Source organism: Epinephelus fuscoguttatus, linkage group LG1, assembly GCF_011397635.1.
Source record: "Epinephelus fuscoguttatus linkage group LG1, E.fuscoguttatus.final_Chr_v1".
In the NCBI taxonomy this organism is placed as follows: Eukaryota; Metazoa; Chordata; class Actinopteri; order Perciformes; family Serranidae; genus Epinephelus; species Epinephelus fuscoguttatus.
Window position 1 is genome coordinate 41247667 of NC_064752.1, and position 27635 is coordinate 41275301.

Sequence of the window (27635 nt, forward strand, 5' to 3'; positions counted from 1 at the left end):
CTTTACAGCATACGACATCCCTCTGTCCTTTGGACCCTCACAGCGGATAAGGAAAAACTCCCCCAAAAAAACCCTTTAACGGGGAAAAAAAATGGTAGAAACCTCAGGAAGAGCAACTGAGGAGGGATCCCTCTTCCAGGACATTGTTATCTGAAAAATAATGTACTCATAATATAAATTCTAACATGCCGATGTTCAGTGAATACCATTTAACCATTTTCACCATTTTATAGGTGCAGTGTGTAGAATTTAGATGGGTATATTGACAGAAATGGAATATAACATTCAGAACTATGTTTTCATTAGTTTATAATCACTTCAAACTAAGAACAGTTGTGTTGTCATTTCCTCAGAATAAGCTGTTAATATCTACATCAGGCCCCCAGTGAGTGCACTGGACTTTGAAGCCAATTTGACATAGTGGCCAAACCATGTAACTACAACTTCTGGGTCCATCTCATTATGCCATTCAGCCCCAAAAGACTTTCCCATAGATTTACATTGGGAAAGAGACATCTGGTTAGTAGATACTTTATTTGAGCGTCACAATCTCCATAAAATTACTTTTTTCACTATCAGGATTTGATCCATTCGGTCAGTTAACAACCTGAATGTCTAGAAAAGCTGCATGACTAAATCATTTTATCCTCGCTCAAGTTATCGGAGGGCTAAACTGGATGTAGCAGTTTTGCAGACAAAGTCTCTAGTGCGCTAACTTTATGACCCCATGATGCGGTAGATCCAATTAAGTTTATACACGGAAAGTCAAACTTTTCTGGCTTCCTGCACCACAAAGCAACTAAGCATACATTGCGGGTTCATGTTGTTTCTACAGTAGCCCAAAATGGACAAACCACATGCTCGCTCTAGATAGGTTCATTTGTGTTTTTGCGTAGGCCATTTCAGTTCTCTTATACGCTTGGCACATGGGAGAAGTTTCAGTTGGTTGCAATCCACAACCTCACTGTGAGATGCCTCTAAATCCCACACTGGGCCTCTAACTTAGCATATCAGCATGCTAACAGCCAACTAGCATTAGACACAAAGCACAGCCAAGGGTAAAGGGACTAGTTTAGCAGGTATTTGGTCACAAACCAAATCAGTATTGGACGAGTTATAATTAGGGTTGCCACCTTGGATTTGTGAAAAAAAGGGACACTTGACCAAATGTTTGAGGCGGAGGGCTCAGCCATTATTACCAGTTCAGACTGACCAATGAACTTGAAATTTGGACATAGGAGACCAGATTTGTCATCATTTCATGTTCTTCTATGTGCCTGTATTTTATATTAATTTTTATATCAATGAAAAAAACAAATCTGTGTGCCTAAATTCTTACATTTTTACATGTATCTCACCATAACAAGTTGGAAGTTGACATATTCTACCATATATGAAGAGGGGAGACTCTCTGGAATCTGGCAATATAAGAACCATGATGCTGGGACATTCTGTCACTTCACAGCTGTCCAAAACATGTGGTTTGTACCAGGCGGACATGATTGCCAGTATTTTTTCATTATTGCAAGAAATTCCATTGACTCATTCACAAGTCAAAAATGTGTTTTATCTGAAAGAAACATGCAATATTTACATCTAAGATCATAGAAAAACAGTCAACCCAGTGCAATGATGTCCTCCAAGATAATATTTGCCACTTTGATTGCAGAAAAAAAAAATTGGGCATTGGTGGGGGGGGTGCAGTTGGCTGCAGTTGTCTGGGTGCGCAAAGGTGAAGTGGCTGGTCTTGTCATACAAAGTTTGACGAGTGTCAACTGGACAATATGGAGATATTTGCATCTTGAAAGCCGGACTACAAATGTGGATAGACAGGGAGAAACACACACAAGCCTAAGACGTGGTAAGATACGATATTCCTCACTATATGAAGTGACTGATAACAAGATCTGTATAATGGGTTGTAAAGAAATTCGTCAGGCTTTTATTTGGTAGACAATTGATCTGGATTTATAGTATGATGGGATGACAGCACAATGATGTGTGTGGTATCACTGGAAAGCTCTGCTCCTGCGCTTTCATGTGATATGCGTGGTATTTCTGTGCAAGCCTGCATTCACAAGTAATCCATCCAAGAGTAATGTGTGTGCAGAGCTGTATGAAAGTTCTGTTATACATAATTTTAGTGTAACTTTATCATTTTTTTTCGCTGTGAAAACATTCGGAAAGCTACGATTCCGCTGTTTCACGTGATATGCGTGGCTTCTTGCTATGACGCATAGTCGCGGAGAAAAACCATAGAGAAGAACAGGTGTGAATTTGGGCGCACTATGCGTCGTTCTGGATGGACTCCTTGGCCTGCTGCTGCTGCATTTTCCCCAAAAAACGGGACAAATTGTGTTCCGGGAGAGATTTTTTTTTCCCGGGACAGCTGATGAAAAAAGAGAACAATTCTGGGAAAAATGGGACGGGTGGCAACTCTAGTTATAATTCTGAACTTATGATGGTGCTAAATAAAAAATTAAGGAGCCACCAAAGCGATAACAATTACGGGAAGATAAATGTCCGTGCTGAACTTTATGGGAATAGATTTAATAGTTGTTGAGACATTAAATTAAAAATGACTAACAGTACCATTGCTAGAGCCATGCCACCAGCATGCCTAAAAAGCATCAAATACCTTAAAAACAAATGCAATGATGTCGCAGTGCTGGAAAGATGAACTGCTGTCAGAATTTACAGAGGCAAACAGAAGTGAACGCAGCACGATCTCAGAAGTTTTGAGTTCACTGACCATCTGTAATGATCGGAGGCAACCCTAATTACAACGGCTCATCTCCAGTGTAATCAAAATTCAGGGAGCACGTCTATAATCAAGTGCAATTAATCTGCTAATATCCCCCCAGTGTTGGAATAATGGGGACATTAACAGGCCTCATCTGTTGTGACTGCTCCTCCACTGTTTGCTAGGTGGCTTATTCACAGCAGGAGACGCTGAATGCTTTTTGACAGGTATTTTTCAGCATTCATATCACCAAAGTCAATTTGAATAAACTACTGTCATCTCCCATAAGGGCTGCTACCGCAACACACATTTTTCCTCGCTAAACAGGTTTCCAATCCTCAATGAAATAGTGCATGTAAATTACCCCATCCCATTTTCCAAACAATATCGATTGTGACAGAAAGGCACATGATCATATACAGGAACATTTGTACATCAGCTGCAGAAAACAGCTTTAACATATGATGATGGAAAGGAAGCGAGTGAGTAGGGGTGTCAAAAAAAGCCCATATTCCCTTTCACAGGAATAATAAGTGGATAACGGCGCCGTCTATTTATGCTGAGAAGACATACGCGGGTGTGTTTCCTCGCAGCTTGATTGGAAAATCACATATAGGCCATCAACCTGAACCTACAGAGAGAGCGGCAGGTTTCACCCCCCCCCGCACACATTGATTGGCTGGGGGGTTCTGTACCATTTTCATTTCACAGTGTGTGATAAATGGGCAAAAGGAGAGTGTAGAGTGTAACTGGCAGGGTGTTGCAAGGCTGTGCTTTTTCTTATGCCTCCAAGTTGAGCTCTGTGCTTAAAATTCCACATCAATGAACATGTTCATGTGCGAAAATACAAACACACTGACATTTAATACTGTTAATTTCTTCATTTCAATTATGCAAAAGTTGCTGATTATTTCTGTTGAAAGGCAGAGTCGTCAATGGGAGGCATCAGCATAAATCAGCAGCAAGGTGCACTCTAAGCTCTCCCCGCATCCTCGACTGCTGCCGACTTTCAAGCATTCATAATATATTAAATCTGTCTTTTATAATTCAACAGAAAAAGGAAACATGCCTTGATAGTGATTTACAGAAGAAAGAGCTGCTCTAGTTTTTTTCCCTTTTAATTCCATTATCCAATTTGTTTCTGATTTAAAAAAAAAAAAAAAAAAAAGGAATTACTGTATAGATACACAGTATAGGACATTCTTCTTCGCATTTATTTACATGGACTTAAATCAGTGTTTTTCAAAGTATTCAATCAAACACTTCCCTTTGGGCTTAAACATTAATTCATGTTTTAAAGGAGCTACTTAGAAGAAAAAAACAAACTGATATTTAAGCAGGCCGCTGTGCTGTTGACACGGCATTTCAAAGGCTTTTACAGATCGCTAACTTGCAGAAGAAAGACAATTAAATGGACTGAACCTTTGAGCAAAAATCAAGCAAAAAGAAGAAGAAGAAGAAGAAGAAGCAGCTCTGTCTCAGAGACTTTATGAAAAAATGATTTAACGTCAGAGAGCGGTGGAAAACAGCACTTCTCATCATATGGTCTGGAGAACTGAAAGGATTTTGGCACCACAGTATTAGTTTTTTCTTTACTCTGTGCTATTCATTATCTAACAGGTGAAAGGTTTCCTGAACACCATCACAGGCACACGGTTAGTGTTTGCTGCTTGTTTACATGTGGTTAAACTGAGCAGTATTCTCTCTTAGGCAGGTGAATAAAGGCTCTGAGTGAATCTGCCGAGCACGATCTTGCCCACAGGGTTTGTCTTGACATCTCAAAATATGCTGCTTGTAGTGAAACTGAAATGCAGTGGCAGCTGTCTGATTTGCCCAACAGATTTAAAGCTAAGATACCAATAATCTGTTGAAATATACATGTAAATCTATACCAAACCTGTGAAATATGAGGCATGCACTTTTCTCCATGCAGCCAGTATAATGAAGATCAATAAGTCTATAAATCTGCACAAGCCAAGCGATGAGGAAGGTCAAGGAGGAGCAAATAACAATAACACAAATGAACTGTGCAACCTCTGTGAAAAGGAGGTCATGGTGAGGGTATAGTTCACTGAATATGTCAGCAAATCCCCCAGGAACTAGAGGAGGTGCGAAAACTATCCCCTGTGGAAATAGGACAGAAAAACAGCAGTGCAGAGAATAAAGCCACCCACTCCACTGCACTTTATACCCAGCTCACCTTCAATTTCAATAAAGGTAAGGCAAGTTTATTTGTATAGCTCATTTCAAAGTCAAAGACAATTCAAAGGGAAAGTAGTAACATTAAGAAAGAAAGACAAACAGCATGAAAATATGAAAATGTAAACTTAAAGAATAGACTTTTTAAAGGAAATTAAAACTTTAAGAACAGAAACAAAAAAAAATAGGATGGGAAGGCGAGGACTGTGAGATGGTTCATGGTATAGGGTCCAGTTAAAGGCAGTGCATAATAACCTGGTTTTTAACCTGGTTGGTGCAAGTCTAATATCCTTTAGAGGTTTGTTCCAGCTCTGTGGTGCACAGTAACTAAACGCTGCTTCTCCATGTTTAATTTGCACTCTTGAAACAGTTAGAGAGGCTGAGTGGGTTCATATGGTGGAAAACATTCAGATTAATTTCGGTCCTAAGGCATTGAGAGATTTATAGACAAGCAGCAGAACTTTAAACACTATTTTTGATACACTGGAAGCCAGTGAAGAGATATGAGAACTGATGTAATGTGCTCAGTTTGCTTGGTCTTTGTTAGGACTCTTGCAGCTGCTTTCTGAATGAACTAAACTTCAAGTGTGTTTTTAGGGAAGATTAGAGAGAGGACCATTACAGTAATGTATCCTCTGAATATGCTCTGCTTTAAGATGATAGAATAGAATTCTGACTTTGCAATTGGTTAGATATGCCATTTAAAGTTTCTCTGAGTTCAAAACTGCACCAAGATCTCTGACTTTTAGAAACAGATTGAGTTGAGATGGACGTTAATTTTCAGTCTTCTCTTGCACCAAAGATGGCTATCTCAGTTTTGTTTGCATTTAGCAGGAGACAGTTCAAGCACATACAATCATTTCTTTGTTTGTTTCCCTTGCAAAGAGAACCTATTGGACTGTAGTCACTTGGTGACAGAGCAAGGTAAATTTGGGTGTCGTCTGCATAATTATGATAGTTGATGTCATTTTTTTGTATTTGTATTTGCAAAATTGTTCCTGTCCTCAAACAACCTATTCTCATCCCCAGGGCATCAAATATGGCAGCTTTGCCAGTGGCCCTCAGTGTCTAATACAGATACCCAAGGCAGCCTTTTAGCATCTGTATGAAATGCCAGGCTTTCAACTAACTCCAATGCAAACCCATCCACTGTGACAATGTACAATAAAGAGCAAGAACGTCAACATTGAAATACAGGACTTTCACCTAGGAGACCACTGTTCAAGTGAAAATTTGGGATTCAAGTGAAGTGACATAACAAACAACCTAGCTAAGTAGTATGCCGCTTACTAAAATTGTTGCCAAAACATGCATTTTCTATAAATACAGCAGTTTATTTTGAAAGGAAACTGTAGCATGTAACAGGTGGAAACTGATAAAGGTGTACCTAGAACATCATATTTTGAAGCACTAGGTCACCGACCAAGTCGATGACAGTGAGAGATGGATGCTAGAACATGTTGCCTTAACATATGACTTGAACTACTTCAGCACTGTTCCTGAGAGCCCAGCCCAGTTCTCCAGTCTGCCCAGTAGTATTGTAAATTCAAATTTGTCAAAAGCAAATTTATCAAAGTAACCACTTAAGATTAAAAAGTTACTTGATTGATACAAGAGAACTTTTCTCATTAATAAGAAAGAACAGGTTTCATATTGGTCTGTAGCTGGTAATCACAGATGAATCAAGGCTCTCTAGCACCTTTACTTTTATTACTAAAGAGGTCAGCAGACTTGTATTTCTCAGTGGAAAACAGTTCAGATGCAATTGGCATGGGTGGATTAGTCAGCCTGTCAGTGGTACTAAAATGAGTATGGGCATTATTGATACTGTTGCTGATGATGCTAGAGAAGAAGGATTGCCTAATGCTTCTCAGTTCTAAATTGCAAATGTTGAGTTTCACTTCAGATGAATTAACGTGAATTTGAAGTTTTGTTTGGCGTCATTTGTGCTCAGCTTTTTCACATTTCCTTTTTAAGATCATTATTGATTCATAATTTCTCCATGGTGCATTTTGTTTGCCAGATAATGATTTAAGACTAGCAGGTGCAGTGACACTGATGGCATTCTCAATTTTGCAATTGAAATAGTGTAGAAGCTCATTTACAGAGGGGAAAGTGAGGGCAGACAATGCAGAGATAGCTTCCATGAACAGTGCACCTGTATTCTCACTGATGCACCATGTTTTCAACAGTTGCTGATCTTGTGTGGACTGAGGGAATAATGGACAACAAATCACAAAACCCCCCCGAAGTGATCTGATATTGCAAGGTCAGCTACGTAAAATAACATTTGAAATAATACACTTAGTGATGGTAAAATGGTCACTTGCTCTGTTATGAAGTATAATAAGTCACAGCAGCACAGCAAAAACACAATCCCCAGCCCAGATAATCTCACAACACGGCAATTTTCACACAGCATATCCTCTGACAGTGGAGGCACTGAGGCAGTGAGCTGAATGTTTTCAACACCTCTGCAAACAGACACGGCAACCGAGGTGTGTCTGTCTCTCTGGTGATGACAGAACAGAGATAAAGCCCTGCTCCTTATGACTTATCAAAAGATGAAGAGTACGAGGTGGTTGGAGGCTTCAAAAATCAGTGTCCTTCTCTGTGTTGGTCATGTTTTATTTATAAAATCGAATACTTCAGGTAAGTTTTTTTCTGGGAGCAGAATGAAACATCAAGCAACTCTACATGCTGTCAGAGTGAAAAACATGCATTTGAAAAAGGTGTCCAGTACTTTATTGGTCAGGGTCCCTGCTGGCTGAACTGCAAAAGAGACAGTGATGAAATTTAAAGAGGGAACAGGAAATACCTTTAACTGTGACGCTTCCTGTGCTGCTTGCTATGCCGAACTGGTTTCTTGCCACACAAGTGTAGAGACCTGCATCAGATTTGGTTGCATTCCATACCCGAAGATTACCGTTGTCCAAGATGGTGACCCTGTAGTTAAAAAACAGAAAACTTAAATTATTGCTGCAGCATCAGCTTGTACTTTTGTAAAAATGCTGCAATGCACATATTGTAGAATTTCAACTGTGACAAAGGGTTGACAAAGCAGCAAAGACAAGTGACTAACACAGCAAAGAACATTTCTTAGTGTCTCTAATTAAGTTCTGCTTCTTTGCAGATGACAACGATGAGAAATAGGATTGTATTTTCAGGGGTGATTAATTCAGCACATGACTTTAAGATATCTAGGACAACAGTGGCTCCATGCCCTTTATACAGTGGCCACAAGTGCTTAAAAAAAGGTCAAAAGGCCTTAACAAAACTTGACATTTTCCAAATAACAAGCAAAAATGGAAATTGTGCCCTTGAAAGCAAGGTACTGTGGGAAATCAAGGGTGGACCAGCTCATCAAAGCACGCTGAATTTTAATTATGTGCAAAGCTCTGCTGAATCTGCGAACTGTAAATATGAAACGGCGTCAGCCTGATTGTGACGGGGGGAATGATGTGTGGCCTGTAAATTGCTCTGTTCACCTATGAGTCAAAGGAGTCACAGTGAACGGATTCATTCACTGTGAGATGGCGACGAGGGTTTTAGAGATTCAAGCAAAGTCAGGAATGCAGACGGAGAGGTGATGTTATTTAATCACGTTTTTTTCATACACAGACACTGACATGTGGATGAGTTTACAAATATGCAGGAACACACTGACAAGTGCTACAGTCAATATTTTTCCTCTTCACAATGGATCAAATGACTGTGTGTATTGTGAAGGGGTCACTTGAAATGACTAACCCACAGAGAATTGTCACTGGACTCTGCAGTCCCCTTCAGCTTCAGGCTCTGCCTACACATATATTTTTAATATATGATATATTTTTTGAACAGATATTTTCCCCCTCTTTTTAAAATAATCTGTGTACACAGCCTTGACTTCACAAAATATCTCCATCCACACTAGAATACAAAAACAACCCCAAACACTTGCTTGTTAGCTATTTTCTAGAGTCTCCCCTCATTGCAAGGCATGTAAGTGTACAGGCAAATGTTACCCTTTCCAAAACACCTACTGGAGATCTCCTCACCACTGAATCCCCCTCAATATAAGGACAAGGGAGCTCACTCAAAGAGTGATGCTCGTAAGTTTTCCTGTCAGTCTTTACTGACAACAATACCACAAAACTGTCCCATCATTTGCGCGTTCAACCCCGTTCATGATCCAAAACTGACGGCCTTTAAGCCATGCACGCTGAGGTGGAGCAAATATTTTTCTCAGGAGTTGGTACAAACCAAAGATGGCTGCGCTCTTGTGTGCAGCTGCTCCTGGCTCTCCTGTTTGTATATAATGACAATAAAGCTTACACGTGCATGTGGTTGGCTTTAGGAAAAAAGAACAGGGTTTGGCTGAAGTGAATACCAGCCTCCTGGGTGAAAGTCGATGGTTGATCTGCACAGTCACATGACAAGCCTTTTTTTTTTCCTTACAAAAACAGTGTCATATTTTTATGATCACTTTTCTAGACAGTAGTATTTACATTAATCTATCTGACAGATTATTGGCCATTCCTTTAACCTCACAATGCTCTAACTGTAAAGCACCAGTTAAAACAGTTTGTCCCTACTGTATTCAAATACTTACATGACTGTATTAACAGTGTACCACGGCCAAGGTAACAGACCCGGTGTAACAGCACTCTAGCTTTCTAGACTGATGTCAGTCCCTCAAATTAGCTCTAATGTATTCCTCCACTGCTTTTGATTGATTGGAAACAACCGTCTGACAGTTAAAGATAATTGACGGTGCAGTCGGAGCTGAAGCAGGGGAGTTTAATAGCCATGGTAGAAATCTAAATGACACATGGCACTGAAAACAGTTCATCAGCTTTCACTGTTATGTGAGCAAGGTGTTTTCCTTGTTTGCACCAGTGATGCATTTAACTAGATGTACTTGTGAAATGCGGTTGATACTGTGTGACATAGTGTTACCTCTCCCACCCCCTTTTAGTGTCTACATAGGGTCTTTTTCAAGCTGTTGATGTGATAAGAAAATGCAGAGACAGTTAGTGTAAGAGAATCTACTTCTAAAACCACATGGTGCTGCTGAGTGCAGACTTCTTGGTTTATATCAGGCGGAGAGAGAAAAGTGCTGAATGCAAAGTAGCCAACAATGACCATCAGTTACATGAGGGGCATATCGCTGTGTGGGATGGCCCACAGCTAATGACATCAAACCTGGAGCCTGATAAATTTGAAGAAAATGGCCCATTAAATGGTGCCACAGTCCTTCAACTGGCTGTAACCCTGAGCAGAGTAAGCACAATTAAAACAGCTACTATACATTAATTACACTGCATTGCTGGCGCTCTGTGTCTATAGCAAACTTTGTCTTGATGACACGTTATCTAAAGGTAACGGCTCTGTAATACAGTGAGTTCTTACCACATATACATTCATTATCAATTAAAAGGGCTGTGTGTAGGATTTAGGATTTAGTAGCAGTGAGGATTACAGATTGCAACCAGATGAAACTTCTCCTGTGTGTGTCAAGCGTGAACTCCTGGTTAGAATTCCTTCATCATTCTTTGTAAAGGTGGTTTTTATCAGGAGCCGAATTATCCACAGAGGTCTCCTACTCTCCAAAAGAAACAGACCTGGTGATTTAAACCAGTAAAAAAACACTAAATAAAATTGTTTCCCGTAGCGTTTCTGGGATGCTGTTCAGCTCATTTTAGACAGGTTGCTAGGGCAACACCTGCTATTGCGTGCACATCTTTTTTCTCTGATAACTTAAGATCCAGACGTGCAGGAGGTTTTTACTGGTAAAAAACACTGAATAAAGCAATTTCGTGTTTAAAAAAATCTGTGTTTTTCTGAAGATGTTCGGCTCATCGCAGAGGAGCTGCTAAAACAGCAGCTGACTGGCCCTATCTAGAGCTAGTGTTTGGTTTGTCTTTCTAAGTTATTGCAGAAACATGGCAGTGCAACACGGCATACACAGTGGACGAGAACCCGCTCCCTATGGTTCAGTCTAAGGTAACAAAAACACAATGATTCTTAGTTTCAGGTGATTATACACTAAAGAAAACATACTTATTCAATTTCTGCCAACATATCCCCCTAAATCCTACACACTGGACATTTAACTAGTGGCCTGTCTGTAATCAGTGAGAGTGAAAACAAAAGGGAAAACACATTATTGCAACTAGAACAAGCTCTGACCCAATTCAAGTCAACCAGCGCAGGCTCACAGCAATACCTCAACATAACTAAATACCTGCATTTGTGTTTTGTGCTCTGTATATCCTCAATCCCCTTATCCTCGGGGACAAAACAGCTATCATGTGTCTTGAGCACCATGCATCTTGTAAGAGGAGACCGAACAAGTGGTGCTGCATGTGAGCACAATTGCTCTTATAGAGAGTGAAATCCTCAGCAGCCGTCCCGAGGAGCTGAGACTGTTCTTAGCCATTCACTGCATTTCCTACCTTGTATTTGAGGCATTATATTATGAGTGGGGAGACACCGTCTTTCTGCATAAGTGTTCCTGATTTCAGTCTGCAGCTAATGGAAGAGCAGATGAGGTCACATACAGTAAAACCCGGGCACAGCAGTAGTGAATAAGAGATGTCGGCCTATTAACACATTTCAGTTTTGCTCCTGCCTTCCCTCGTCCCTGCTGTGGCCCTGACAACATGTCCGCGCAATGTGCCCATTACGCGAGGAGACATTTCCCACCTCCATCCCGAGAGAAGCCGGCGAAGGGACAGGTATCAATAATTCAAAGGTGAGATGAACACAAGTGCCACTCCTTTCATCCCTGCCTCACACAGGTTTAATGGACACAGCAATAATTCTCCTAAAAGGCGGCGATTATTTTCGAACAAGGCGAGATGGCCAAATGCACTCGTGTAATCCCGAAAAACACAGCTGTGTATTTTGGGTGAGATCAAGCCTCTGAGGACAGGGGCTGTGCAGTGTTGATCCTCCCTGCTCTGTGACAAGATGAAAGAGACAAATAACATCAGTCACAGAGCAGCTATCACGGGCACTGTGAAGTGGAAATCGCAGAAAAGAGCCCGGTCCAAAAAAGCCTGTTTTTTTGTTATTTCCTTACATTCTCTTTGAGATGCTGTTAACAGATGCAGACGTTGGCTTTTTGTAAGCTTCCTCACAATCAAAAAGGCACTTGAAAGCCTTGTTTTTGATGTTTCATTCAGACATATTTTGTCTTTGATCTGTTTGATAAATTCTACATTGTGAGAGGAAACTGTCACAATCCAAATAATGAGTCACAAAAAATGCAAGAAAATTGTGCGTAAAGAGCTTTGAACTAAGTGTGGGCCGGGAATGTAGAGCGAGTTTCAGCAGCTGGAGCCTCATGTTCAAATAGTGAAATCATGTTAGCTTGCTTTCTACATAAACACATTAACTGGCTGGTGCCGTCGAAGAATAAGAGTGCACTCATAAAAATTCAACATACAAACAATATGCCTAATCACAGATTAGATTCTGATTTGAGAGTTTCAAACAGGACCGCTCATGAATACTTAGTGACTCTGAGATGCCATGGCTGATTGGTAGCATGACTGCAGGGTGGAGGCCTGTATGCATCTCTACTTAATTAACAGGGTAAATAAAACAGGCTTGTGAAAATAGGGGTTAAGATTCTATCAGTGGGATTACTCAGCCATGAGACCACAGGAAGAGAGATCGTCGCAAGCTTGCTGTGATTCCACCAAATAATTAGTCTCAGCTAAGGCCTTCTATACACAAAGACTATTGCCTCAGTGCACACACAGCTTGCTCAACTCACCACTGAAGCAGCCATCCACTTCCAAATACCAGACAAGTAAATGGAAAAAGTAAGTGTGAAAAAAGTACTGGAGGGGATGTGTTTGATATTGTGTTTGCCTGCCACGGTAAGCTCACAGATAAGGTGAGGTGTGTCTGTGTTACTATTTCCGACCCACATTGACCATCATCGACCTACCTGCAGGTGATGTTTCTAATCATAATTGTATCAAAACGTCAGCGTTGCTAACAGTGCTGGAGGCGAGAGGCGGGTGTGTGGAGAAAGAGGCGAGGTCACCATATCCTCTGAGCCGGGACAAGGGGTGGGACCTAACTTCAGGTGTTGATCTATGCTCTTGACTGCTTTAAAAACCCTGAAGTGTATAGGGGGGAGGGGCTGTCTGAGATAAATTGAAAGGCTGTCTCTCCTAAGGTTCCCCACAGTGTGCTGTGCTGGAGAGAAACGGCCTTGTCAGTGGCATAAATCAAGCCCAGCTGTGCAGCGTAGACCCAGGACGCTACAACCTGCCGAGCGCCATGCAACTGCGGTACAACTTCTCAGATGTCTGCTTTATGCAGCATCATGACTAAAGGAACATGCCCCCAATATCCTTTCTTGAGAAGTTGTCAACATCAAAGTCAACAGTCAATTAAGCAATACTGACGTAAAGAAGATCCGCCATCACCCCTGCTTTGCTTTTTGCACTGAAACAAACAATGGCAACAAAATGCTGCCCCAGTGAGGGATTTTAGATACCATGCCAGTGTTCTGGAAGCAAAACTGACATTACATGTAACTCTACAGCATCTAAATAAAAGGACTGCTTCAAATTAGCAACCACTCAAAGCCCTTTACAACACAAGCAAGCATTTACCCATTAACACACACATTCATACATTGGTGGCAGAGGCTACCATGCACCTGCTCATCAGGAGGGACAACTATTCACGCGCACATTTCAGAGCAATTTGGAGTTCAGTGTCATGTCCCAGGACACTTCAAGATGTAGCCTGCCGGGGCCAGGGATTGAACCAAAGACCTTCTAATTAGTGGAGGACCGCTCTACCTCCTGAGCCACAGCCACCTGCGTGATGGCTTCTCCATCTTACACCACAAAGCAGGTACACCCTTGATGATTTTTGTTGTTGTTCTTTCAGTCAACAAAGCCATTGGTTCTTGCTGGAGGAACAGGGACACTTGGGCATTTTCTTTTGACAATTCTCCAATAAAGGTATAACTGATATTGATTTTTGTTGTACTCAGACCTGTACCAATGGCTCTTACCTTGTCACATGGATCATTAGCTGTTGCAAATGATCAGAGTACTACAACATGACTCTATGATAGGAGATGATTAGCTCTGAGGTGCTTTGAAATGTAAAGCTATGCCCAACATGATTTAAAAGCTAAGACAGAGTCAGCTAAAGCTATCCCCTTGCAAAAAACAATAGATATATCAAGCATGACCACTTAAATTTGCATAAACAAAATCGCCCAATTAGGATGTACCTACCTGAATACGTGCGCAGCCCAGAGCATATAAGGCAGCACACACCCCTGCATGCTATCGTACACCCTTTTCAGAAAGCGACACAGAAGCGACAGGGCCCCTGGGTAGAGAGCTCCACCTATGCTAATACATATATTTCATAACCTTTCTTCTATCTCACACAGGCTCTGCCCTCTAATGCACTGTATGGGTACAGTGGGTAGAGCCCATCAAATAAATGCCATGTCACAGGCTAACTTAAACCCTGAAATGGGCCTAAACTTTCCGTCTTGGGAACCAGGAAGTCCGCAGAGTAAAACCCCATCTTTCTGTCATGAATTGGGACGACAGCCCGTTTCTATAACCTGTCCTAGATCTCTGCTGAGAGGTAAGCTGTCCTCTGCTGGGAGAATAGATTAACCCCCTTGATGCCCATGGATGGGGAAGAAAGCAGAAATGGAAAAAATAGCCCAGTCCTAGCATCCTTTTCATTCCCTCTCTGAACGTGCAGTTGCGGCAGACGGTTGCAGTTTTACAAGACGTCCAGTCTTGTAAAACTGCAAGACAGGACGTGCAACCAGCCACAGAGCAGCAGCTAAGGCTGCAGTGTCCCATCTCAGCCCTCTCCACCACCAGACCCTCAATAAACAAAATGCTGGCCCACTGGGGGGGCTGACGTGGAACGGATGAGCTGGTGGTGAGGCCCGTGAACACAATACTGCCAGTCATATGTGCTATATTGTAGGCAACTGGACTTGCTCGAGTTTCCTGAAGATGTTTTTTTGCCTCTCATCCAAGATGCTTCTTCAGTTCTGAAGGGCTGGTGTGGAGTCACAGGCTTTAAACTCTGTGTGGGTGTGAACCCTTACAGAGATACAGCGTGTCAGAGTCCTTAAAGTCACATGTGAGTCGTTGACCCACCCGGCCCTCTTGTGTGTCATTGGGGTTAGATGGGTCCAGGTGAGAATGGATGTTAGGTCATCTGGGAAGGGTTCCCAAGACTGAATTGTAAGTGGGTGATAAATGGTGTCGTAGGCCACCTCCTCTCTTTAATGATGGTGGTTCCAGTTTGATGTAGATGACTTTTTTCAAACTAGAACAAAGAGTTTAAAGCCTGCAAATCTGCACTAGTCCTCTAGAACTGAAGAAGCTTCTTGGATGAGAGGCAAAATGTCTTCAAGAAACTCAAGCAAGTCCAGTTGCCTACGATATAGCACTTATGATTACCATGACCTGGATGACTAAGAATCTTCACCGGCACATCACTTCCAACTTTCCCAGCTTTCATGACTGGACACAGTGCCTTTAATTCCCCTTTTGTCCTGTATAGAGATTGGTGAGGGTGAAATAGACATGTGTTGTCCAGCTTTCATTCATTCATTCATCGTCTAACCGCTTCATCCTCTTGAGGGTCGCGGGGGGGCTGGAGCCTATCCCAGCTGACATTGGGCAAGAGGCAGGGTACACCCTGGACAGGTCGCCAGACTATTGCAGGGCTGACACATAGAGACAAACAACCATTCACGCTCACATTCACACCTACGGACAATTTAGAGTTATCAATTAACCTAGTCCCCAATCTGCATGTCTTTGGACTGTGGGAGGAAGCCGGAGTGCCCGGAGAGAACCCACGCTGACACGGGGAGAACATGCAACCCTCTTGCTGTGAGGCGAGAGTGCTAACCACCACACCACCGTGCTGCCCTGTCCAGCTTTAGGGTGGTACCTAAAAAGAAGTGATATCCTGTCTCAGCCTTTGCAGTTACTAGGTCTTCCAAAAATGGAAGGCTGGCCCATGGGAGGCCGATATGGAAAGTTCCAAGCGTGAACGGTGAACACATCACCCTTGACTGAACGGAGATGCAGCAGCTGACTGTCTCCTGACTTTTTGACAACATCATGCGGAGCATGGCGTTAATGAATGAACACAGCACTCTGATGCCACTGGTCAGACTGTTAACACTAGTGTGAGCCCCTCGCCTACTTTCTCCTTTAGTGAAGGTGGGGCAAAGTTGGCAGGTATGTTTATGTGCTTGACACTGGGCAGGCATAAAAAATCATAGAAAAATGGTCTTCTGAGCCAAATTCAGTGAGACATCATGTGAAACCGGGGAGGTATGAAGGAGGCTCTTAGAGGAAAGTAATTTGTTTTAATCAAAGCCTTTTTCACAGTACCAACATGAACATCCACACCGGCATAACAACACTGCAACCATGCACCTCAGCTATGAAGGGTTCAATGTTGGGGTTTCTCTGACAAGGCAGCAAGGAAAGTGGGGGCGTCCAGAACCTTGGCGCTCTGTACCACCTACACTGTCTTCTCCTCTCTGCCGCGTTACTACACTTCAGTGCTTCATCTCATCTCCTCTCTGTGGATGAATGAGCAGCTGAGCTATGACCCTTCCTCCTCTAGTTGTTTGATTTTGAATAAAACAAATAAATAAAAAAACTGGAAAGTGACTCTGATTTCTCTCAGATAAATGGAGTCAGGGCATCTTGGATGGCCAGAAAAGAAAAAGGAAACATCTTTTGGATTTGTGACCTATTTATAATTGAAAAGATCTTGTGTCAGAAATACTGTGATGTCTGAGCCTCGGTCACACAGTAAATGATAGCAAACAGCACAGTTTTCCTCTTGGCATCAGAGATAAGAATTTTAGAGATACATAGAAAGTATCTGTATAGTTTCTGTACACCTATTTTACTACATTTAATTTCGTTTCTCTTTTTTCTGCAGCAGGGTTCAATGCAGGGAAAGTTTTTTGTAGCTACTGGTCAAGGCTAGATCGGAGTTTGAGGCAAGGCCCACTGGCAGGTGGTCAAAGACTTCTCCAAAGCTGCTGAAAAAGGCAGTTGGTGGCTCTGGATGAAGAGAAAGGACTCCACTCGCGCCCCCAAGTAGACAGATGGCATCTAGGCTTGAGCCCGGAATACCAGGAATCACTACTTTACCCTCTGGAGGTTTTGTGGGCCTATGACACTGAAGAGAGAGGGCTCCCACTTGATAACCCAGAAGATGCCATCGCTCCTTTGATTCCTACTGAGTCTAGGAAGCATGCCTAAGGTGTGCAACTTCAGGGAGACCCACAACTAGTCCTACAAAATTGAGCAGCGTTAAGATATTTAATGAAATACCATGCATAAAAACAACTGACACTACCTTTAAATTGAGGACTTATGTAAAGACAACAGGGCCCAGCTAGGGTTCAGGGGTATGAGATTTTCATACTATGATAACTGTCTCAGAAAATATCACAGTTTCAGAGTTATTATGTTACAAGGAAATAAGGAGTATAAACATTTTTTTTGGTTAAACAGACACTTTATGTAACTGACACTTCAAACCATTTTTTTTGGGTAAATGGATGGTAATGGTAAATTGTCTTAAAAGTCTGAGGCAGTTGAGAAGGAAAGTAGATGTGCACTTGAGATTCTTCATCAGGCTATATTTCTTTTTTTCCATTTTGTAGATGTGCAAATGTACACGGTAAAGTAAACATCAATTTTATTCCATGGTATATGGTTTCACGGTATATTGCTGCAAAAGTAGGCCCAGTAAACAATGCTTTTCAACCTCTGCCAAGACCAAAAGAAGGATGCTGTCTGCTGAAGAAAGCCACTTTTCCAAGAAGAGAACAAAAGGCTGTAGGAAATTGTCAAGGAGTTCCAGTACAAAAGGTAAAAGTCGAGGACCTTGAGCAGACATGTGATACCTCTATATATATACAAGAGAAATGTTTATTTTTTGACTGCTGTTTATTATGCTTTAGAAAAGTGTTAGTTTTAGTTGTTTCCTACATTTATAGGTTCCAATGATTTGATCTATGTATGTATGCAGTATTATCTTAATATACTGCCAGTTATTTCTAGCCTTTAAGACTGTTTAAATACAGTTATTTAAAATAATTTCAGTCTTTATCTTTTTATATAATATATTTCGTAGCTAGAGCATAACGCAACTGACCCCTTTTTACTGGATGAATTTAAATAGGAAGAGGAAAATCATTTTACCATCTTTTTTTCCCCTGTCATTTTTGTCAAACAAATACATTGATAAAAAAAATGACTTGTTTGTAATGAATGTAAAGAAGAGCAACATAATTTAACCAGGTACTTAAAACAACAGTACAGGAGTTATGGTTTGTCTTTAGCCACAATCAAACCACTGTTTAATGCTTATTCAGCTGTCTGACAACAGACACATAATTAAATAAGAGCAGCTAAAGACTGAATGCGTGTGCAAGCTTGCTACCGTTCGCTCATAGTAAATGTCATTTGGAGAATGATAGCAGGTTGTATGTAATGATTGTAAATATACTGTTTAAAAATTCACACACACAACTGTAACTCTGATAACTATCTGTATGACTCTTTATCCTTCTGTCTATTTAGATTAGTGACAGCTGTGTGACTGGCTAAACAACATATTATTGAGGTAATTTCCAAGACAGTTTAAACCCCCCCAGCTATCCATTGAGGGGGATCTCTCTTTGAATTTCTCCCCATTTCTATTTCTGTTATTCCCATTTCCCTGTTAAAGGTCTTGGCATACAGGAATGAGGTGCTGAGTAGACACAGTGAGGAACAAGGGAAAATACGAGAATCTTGCCCATGAAAACCCTCTGCCTTGACAATGACGTCCTACAAAAAGACAGAAGGAGGTCATCTGGAGAAGCAAAGAGGGTCTTGTAAAGACCAGTTTCTATCCAAAAATTAAAAAATAAATTTGCTGGAGCTCGGGCAATGAGGTCTTGTCATGTAGTGTATCCCACAAAAGGTATTAGAATTCCCAAAACGATCTATTATCTTCTTTTATCTTTTATTCCGTTTTGTTGGGAAAAACAAGCCTCACTATTTAAATTCCCAATTTGATTTGAAAAAAAAAACAAGCAGAGGACACCATCTGCATTACGATGGCTGACTCTGGAAAAATCCCCCAGAAAAAGCCTTTTCGCGTAGACACTCATAAATCTTATAACTCCTTGATCAAACGAGAGGAAGTTCAAAGTGAGGGGGATGAAGAAGATGCCCAACCAGGATGTTCACATATGAATGTCAATGACTGGGCAGGTTAGCTTACAAGGCGCCGAGCAGCTTAGGAGAGGTGGTCCCCTCTTGTGTGGTCCTTCACAAGTTCCCTTCCAATGTTATTTTATTAAGACTTTGGGAGTTTGCCCACTGCTCTTTGAAAGGATTACCTCATGTTATATATTTTGATTCAAATGCTCAAAGTGGTTTGCCAAAATTTACCTACAAATATATTTTCAGATATGACATGAGCAAGCTGGAAATATAAAAGTAAGAAAATAAATGCACTTATAAAAGTACGCAGGGGCAGGGGATAAGTAATTAGTGTGGCCAAGAGTCAAAGGCAGAAAATTTTATTTAAATTTAGCCTTGATGTGATAACTATAACGGTTCATTTCCACCAACTAACCACCACTTGTTTTGTTTTTATCTTGTGCTTTGGGTTAAGAAAAGTGCTTTGAAAATAAAATGTATTATTATTATTATTTGTATTTTTAGCTATGTAGACCAGAAGCTGCAGGCAACAATACAGAGGTCCAAAAGTGGAACCAAATAAATGACTGCAGTACCATAATTTTCTCTTTCATCTGATTACTGATTGTTACTGCCGCTGGCTTGTGTTGTTTTTTCTTTGTCTCCTCTTCCCTTTTTTTTTCTCCAGGTCCCGCCTCTCCCTCATTACTAGTGGTTGAGCACACTTGGAGCCACTTGGGGGAACCATAAAAGCAGAAGGACTGGCTGTGACCGGGTTCAATGGACCGTGACATCAGAGCTGTGGGTGGCGTGTGTTGTCAGGTAGAAGCATTTTCGCGTTGAACAACCGGTGGCTACTCCTCTGGTGTGGAAGGGAGGGTGTTGTTTTGCAGTTGCTGTTTTGTCGGCCAAAACTTTGCTTGTGTGTTATAGGCGGTCCGGCTACTCATTTGGAGCAGCTCGCTTTACGTTTGCATTATATTCTGTTTTTGTAAATAAATCATTAAATTAATGTTGACCTGCTCTCCTCTCTCCATCTTCCAAAAATACCCGGTAGACATTTTATATGTTACTCCCCTCATCCCCTGGGCTCAAACGGGTCTTATGGCGGAGAGAGCAATCAATGTTGAATATCAGATGCATTGGATGCTTATGGGTTTAACAGTTGAAGTATCTAAAATGCTACAGGACAGGTTTGGTCAGTTGTGCACTTTTGTGAGAAAGACAATAGCTGGTGGGATGGAGAAATAGAGTGCTGGTAAGATAACAAAACAAAAAAACACCTGTGCTTTAAATATGCCAGTGAGACGGTGCTCAGCCTGATCACATTAAAAATGCCCGGAAGCTGAAAAAGGAGCACAAATCACTCCCTGGGTGTAAGAAGTTATTAGGCAGCTCGATTACGGTTTACCCTTCCAGTCTTTCAGCTGCAAAAGCACTGTACCTTGCAGACAATTACCATCAATCAAGTAGAAAGGATTTGTGACAGGGATCTTTTGGAGGTGTCAATCAAAGCCCAACAACAATATAACAAGTGCCTCTGCGACCACTGTTGCAGGGAGCTTTTGCTTTAAGACACAGCAAATGCATAAGAATGACTGACACAAAATAAGCACTTATTCTCCAAGTCTCAATAAAGCTCTGCAACTGGAAGCAATGCTGTTTTCTCTATTGGGCTACATTAACAGTGGAGTAAGTTGAAGGCAATACTTGAAATGACTTTCCTTTTGGTTCACTGTGTATTGACAATTGTCTCCAGGGCACCAGCTAGCATTAAAGCTTCTTTGGCAATATTGTTGCTTTATAAAAACACAGCCAGGGGACAGGGGTGCTGGACTGCGACGCAAGTATTAATCTCTTACTCCATGAAATGAACGCTACCGCTACTACTCCAGTGTGTATCATTATAATGTAAGCAGGGAAATGGTGAGTTTTTCCCCATAGCCTCAACAGCTAGGATGGATTTTGCTTTTCCTTCTTTTTGGTATTACATTTTTGATAGATACAGTAGGAATTGTACACTTGTGCACTGTATTATAATACTGACAGTCCAAAGGTACAGTTTGTAAAACCATATGAATATTGGATGTTGCACTTCAGAATGCGTTGCTAGATTTATTTTCTAAATAACAAGAAAAGTTAAGCCTCAATTTTCATAATACTGAGATAAATGAAATTAAATGTTCAACACATTTTGGTATTTGGTCTCACTTCAACAATAAAGGGAAAACGTGCTCAGGATCACATAATGTCCCCAGGCATGAAAATATTGTTAACTTGTTATCAGTGCCTATAAGAAAACAATAACAACAAAAGGACTCTCTTTTTGTCACAAACTATCTCTCAAACACACACACACACACACACACACACACACACACACACACATACATGCACTCACAAAACCTACTGTCAAAGGACCTCAGTGCAAATGAACCTTCTGAGAATAAATGTGTGAAAGTATGCATTTTTTATAGGAAGGTGTCTTAATGAAGCAGGCTGATTTAGAACGTCTTAATTCTCGCCTGTGGAACACGATGTGATTGTGTTGGTAATTGCATTGCGAGGAGAGGGAGTCTATCGGCCTGGTCCGCAGAGAGGATTGTGTGTGTACTTCCACAGGATTCCTTTAATCACAAATTGCTCTCCTGGTTTATTCCCCTTCCAGAGATATTCATCTCTTCTCGTGTGCTGAGGTATCCCTTCAGGAATAAAGAGCACACACATGTTCCACAGGAAATTGTCAGAGGAACCAAGATGGATTACTCATGCTGCGTTGGCGGATTCTCACTTTGAAAAATGGTATCAGCCACAGTCTTCCAGATAAAAATAATCCCAGCGAGCAGTACATGGGATGCAGACGGGTAAAGAGGGTTCTGACCTAATCTTAGCAAATATCTCAGAATTCACTTTATCTCTGGTCTGAGATTTATTTGAGTTTAGTCAAACAGCACCAGATTCTTTGCAGAGACGTGCTTTACACCACCCCCCTCCTTTCCCCAGTAAAGGAAAAACTGCTAATATAGCAAATGTGCAGTTGGACTGATAGATGATAAAAAATTTATGGCACTACATGCTCTGAAGTCTTAATGATTTAAAGGATATACTCTGTGAGTGATGCAGTGGGATGTGGGAGGCACGACCATAATGGCTGGAAGGTAAATTGATCTACTAATCATTTTGATGGTCTCTAAATACAACAACAAATTCAATGAATGCTTGTGATCATGAGTGACAAGCAAAGGCCGATGGACAGTGTGTGCATCAGGGAAGTGTCCTTCAACATCGATCACCCTGACAAGAAGTCAAAGAGGCATCAGAGGCATGTTAAATTTAGCTGTAATTATCACAAAGCCTGCTCTGCCCTCCATTCCTCCTCGCTATTTCTCTCTTCCTCTTACTGTGCATGTCAAGGCAGGGTGGAAGTGTAGTCATACATCAGATAGTGAACAGTGGCTGAGTCAGACACCCATTGTTAAGCTTTTCTGAAAAAATTACCAGGTTGATCAGTGCACATACATCCCTTTAGCTCATTTGAAGAAAAGTGTAATACACACAACATTTCTATCTTTGTACATACAAACATTTTAGCACCATTTCAGAAATAATCTATGTCTATATCAACACGCCTGAAAACGCATATAAGCTGACTGCCCACAAACACCAGGGATGGCTGTGCTGGGTGTAAACAGGAAGCAGATTGTCTACTTTGCAGTTCGATGCTTAGTTACAGAAAAAATAACAAAAATGGCAAAAAGTAAGACCAGGGATTTCTTTGCTTAGACCGAGATGGCACTGTTACTGAAAGTAACACATGAGTATAAGGCAGTCAAGGTGGCAGAAAACAGACTGGGAGTCATTACAAAGCTAGTATGTTGATAAGAATTCTCAGTCACTAAGGTTATGGTAATCCCAAGTGCTATATCGTAGGCAACTCAACTTGTTTGAGCTTCTTGTAGACGTTTCACCTCTCATCCAAGAGGCTTCCTCCTCCTCCTTTGTTTAACCATTGTTAAACCATCTAATCATCCAACCATCTAACCCTAACAACATACCTGATGGCCAGGTGGGTCAGTGACAAACATGTGACCTTATAGACTCTGAAATTCAGAGCTCACATGTGACCTCAACAACTCTGCAAGGGTTCACACCCACACAGGGTTTAAAGCCTGCAACTCCGCACCAGTCAGAACTTGGATGAGAGATGAAACTTCTTCAAGAAACTCAAGCAAATCCACTTGCCTACGAAATAGCACTTAGGACTACAAATCTAGTGCTGCGACATATTAGAGTACTGTGACATATCAGAGCGGTAGGCCTTCAAGATACTCCCCCGTCCAGACTAAAACACAACCCAAAGTTTTGAAATTACAACTGGGTCAGCAGTTTTTTCAGAAGTAGTAAGGGGTTCCAAAATGCCAGAGTAGCGTGGATGCAAGGCCTAAAATGTAGCAATGGTTGGACGTAGCCTTTGTTCGTCAGGCAAAATTCTTTTGCAGATTTTATCAGTTGTAGCCAGCTTGCTAATTAAGCCATGTTAGCTCCATGACTCTCTGGTTTCATGATGACTGAAAGGGTCTTCAATTTGCACTTGATAGCTTCATGATATTGTGCTAAAAAATTTAAAAAAAAAAAAAAGTCAGCATCCTCAATGGTGATCCAAGACATGAAAATTAAGAATTATTTCTGTATAGCAGTGTTAAAGTAGGTAGTCCACATATTAGGCTATACGTTGAATGAGGAAACCTGTAAGAGTAAACTGTTATTTTGTCCTTTTGTCATTCTGGGATAACAAGGTGGGCCGGGATTGTTGATTGTAAACTTCTCCTAATCCATCAAAGACCAAGAGTACATTTGGGTAGGCAACACACAGAGACAGCAGAGTCCACACTCCCCATATGTACTGCTTCAGCATGTGGAGAAAACCAAAGGCTGACAGGTCGTTGCTTAGTTGCTAAGCTATGATTCGACTGCTGTTTGTGGGTCAGTTGAGAGATTGGAGTTGGACAAATAGATCATTGCCCTGGTTGGTGGATTTCGAACTACTGCAGATAAAAAGCTGTTTGTGATACTTTTATGATTTGCTCAACAAGATAATTTTTTACAAAGGAACACCACTTTTATGATTATGGATGAGAATGTCTGACTGCAATTTCCTCTTGTATAGCCCACAAAACCCCATGTCTCTAATACAGGTAACTGCCTATGATCCATCCCATTGTTAGACAGCAGTGATCACAGCATGTCCCACACATGGTGCCACAAATACATTAAACTTGTGATTCATATTCAACCACAGTGTACTAACTTGAGCAGCCAATGTCAAGGGTTGGACACACGGCATGAAAAAAAGAACAAAACAAGGCGGAGGATAATCAGGCCACATTAAGTCATCTGGGTCGGGTTGTTAGCATGAAGCCATTGTCCTTCATGTTTAAATTAGTTATATTTGCCTATAGCCTTCCAGGTAAGCTTCCCCTGCTGACCTTCCAAAATCATGAATGCCAACATTATGAATGGATTTGAAAAAGGGAAGGATTTTCTATTAACACGTTCTATTCTTACTTTGATTAGTAATCAAGCAAGCCATTTACCCTGACCTTCCTTCCTAAAGAAAATAGCTGTGCCCACTGAGGTTTCAAACAACCTATAAGATTATTTCCACCTCCTGAGCAGCCCTAACTCTGAGACATGTTTGGATAAATAAAACATTTACAGTAATCTGCTATGCGGATGTGTGTGTGTGTGTGTGTGTGTGTGTGTGTGTGTGTGTGTGCAAGCACTGAACAGTGTCGGATGTTTGTCTGCAGCTGCCAGGATCAGCAAAGCACTAATCCTCCGTTTGCTCCCATTCTCAGGCAAAGGGGGACCGCACTCTTTCACATGGCTTTTTAAGCTACAGCCAGGTTGGAGAGGCGTAGGCAAAGACAAAATGAAAAGCGCCAGTCAGCTGTCCGCGGCAGCCTTGTCAGGTAGTAAACCTTTCCTCAAGGCAAGGTAATGAAATAAGTCCTTCTGGGCGCATAAGCTTTCAGTATTCAGGCTTGGCACTGCTCACTCACATTGCTAACCTCCACAGAGAGTCAGAACTCCATTTCACAAGCAGATGTTCAATTAGGGGCAAATGAGGGAATTAGAGATCTGATGAGAAAAAATGTGAAGTGACATTTAAACATGATAAACAGTGTTTTTAATAAGAATAACATCATGCAGCCTAAGAACGAGGAGACTGAAATAGCAGTGCTGGGCTGTCCGTTTGCATGGATCATTTAATCACCACCTTTATTAATACACCTGTTTCCATACAACGCTTATTAATTCCAAGTCCTCATAAAAATTAAGCCCTGAGACATTTGATGAGCCTCTTATTAAAATCTCCTTGAAACAGAACAAAGGCATCATGGAACGATAAGAAGATATGCGATAAGTAAATTAATGCAAAGTTGGCTGCTGTGTCTCTTCCACAGTTTTGGTGTTCTCCTGACACTGATTCTTTCTGGAGTGCGTCTGGCAGAGCAGATGGGCCTATAAATGGAGATCACTCTGCGAGACATCTCTTCATTTACGTGACAGCCATGCTTATTTGCTCTGCCAATGTAGGAGGGACATACAATATGCAAGAGGGACAGTGTACCCGTGAGTCATGACTACAGATAGAAATCTGGCTATAGCAAGTGTTGCTCTCTCTACAGACTAATGGACTAATCAACATCCAGGCCACATACAGATGCCCTCTTGTGTCTTCTCAGTTTAACTCAGTGAGCCACTCGAAAAAGTCTTAAGTCGTAAGCTCGCATCTACAGCTCCGACATTAACAGACACCACTTAAAGCTACACACCTAGCAGATGATTTCAGAACAGCTCCGAGCACGAAATGAGTCAGAGAACATCCTCTAGTAGTAATTTCTCATGCTCACTGATTCATGCGGTACATTCGCACTTCAATATGTGTGTCAATACTTTGGCAAAGGAAAAAACAGAATTAAAGAGGCCTCAAAGTACATCTGAGCTCAACTTGTGACAGGCGATAAAAAAGATATATGGGTGGAAGCAAGGGCTGACATTTGGCCAATTTCCTGACGGCAGTTGATTTTACAAAGTAAAGTGTGAAGACTTAGGCCATTAGTATATCAAGCTATTGAAGGTGGCCACTTTGAGATTTAATGGTGTCTCCTTTACGACAAATTTAAGTGTAATTTGGACATGAGAATGATGGTTGTTTTATTAAATCTTTTGACTGGATTTCTTCATCTCACAGATTTTTAAATACTGGAAAAACTATAAAAAAAAATCTCAAATACCTACAAGAGAGTCTATTAAGCAAGTTGTATTATTGTCAGACCCTGGTTAGAACTTCGTGATGTTACGCTATGATTGGTCAGTCTACACTTGAGGGGTGGGACTTAGTGAAGGGTGAATTATTTAATAGGCTCTGTAACGCACATTCTGTTTCACCAGTGGTTGGCATACTATTTTTTGCTCTCCTTCATGTCTCAGTCAGAGCTGCTCAACACAAACAAACAAACAAATGCTGCATGTTCATTAACAAATTTACAATCTTCCAGAGTTTTACAAGTTTCTGAGAACTGTGGGTGGCTCTAATAACCACTGGTGTATGCCACTTTGCTCAGCTTCTAGTCGATATAACAGCGATTTCAGCTTCCCCGCATTCCAAAAAAAAAAAAAAACAAAACCCAAAAAACAGCCTTCATGCCCTGTGGATGCACAAAATCGGGAGGATATGGTTATCCCAACACACTGAGGTTTGCAGCTGTCATTTTGTGCATAACAAAACCATCACTAATGCTAAGAGTAAACAAGTATGAGCCACAAACTCTGTCCCATCGATGTTCAACTGGAATAATGACACCAACAAGACATGGGCTGGTGTTTGGAAGCACCGAACTAATGGGTATAACCCCGTCCTCCTAATTATGTGCATCCACAGCGCATGAAGGCTGATGTTTTTTGGAAGCGGTGGAAGCTGAAATCACTGTTGTATCGACCAGAAGCTGAGCAAAGTGGCACACAGCAATAAACATTAGAGCTACCTGCAGTTCTCACGAACCTGTAAGACTTGCAAACATTCTTTTTCGGTTTACATGTAGCATTCTTTGGTGCTGCTCTCCCTATCTAAGGCGTACATGGAAGGGCAGGCAGGTTTGCTCTCTCTGCCTCAGGCTCTCCTCATTTTTGCACACGGAAGTTCAGAGAGGTTTCCTACCCATTGTGACAAGGCGGAGTTGTCACCAAAACATGATACTAATATTGACAGCTTTGTCAGCACTGTTGCCAGTGTTAGCACTGCTCACACTGTTAGCACCATTAGCTGCTTGCCGTAAGCTTAGCCACCTCCATATTGAGAGTCGTGTGAAGGCAGTCCAAATTCATTCACTCCCAATGTGGCATACAGCTCCTTTAATCAGCTTACAACCAACGTTGTTGCTGGTGCCATG

At 41.4% G+C, this 27635-nt stretch overlaps 1 protein-coding gene across 1 annotated transcript in view; it reads right to left on the reverse strand.

Moving 5' to 3' along the window:
• cntn4 (contactin 4) overlaps positions 1-27635 on the reverse strand; it is a 214013-nt gene that overhangs the window by 24010 nt on the left and 162368 nt on the right. Inside the window, exon 12 of the mRNA XM_049573046.1 lies at positions 7761-7888. Within this exon, the coding sequence (XP_049429003.1) occupies positions 7761-7888 (128 nt within the window). The remainder of the gene's footprint in view (positions 1-7760; positions 7889-27635) is intronic.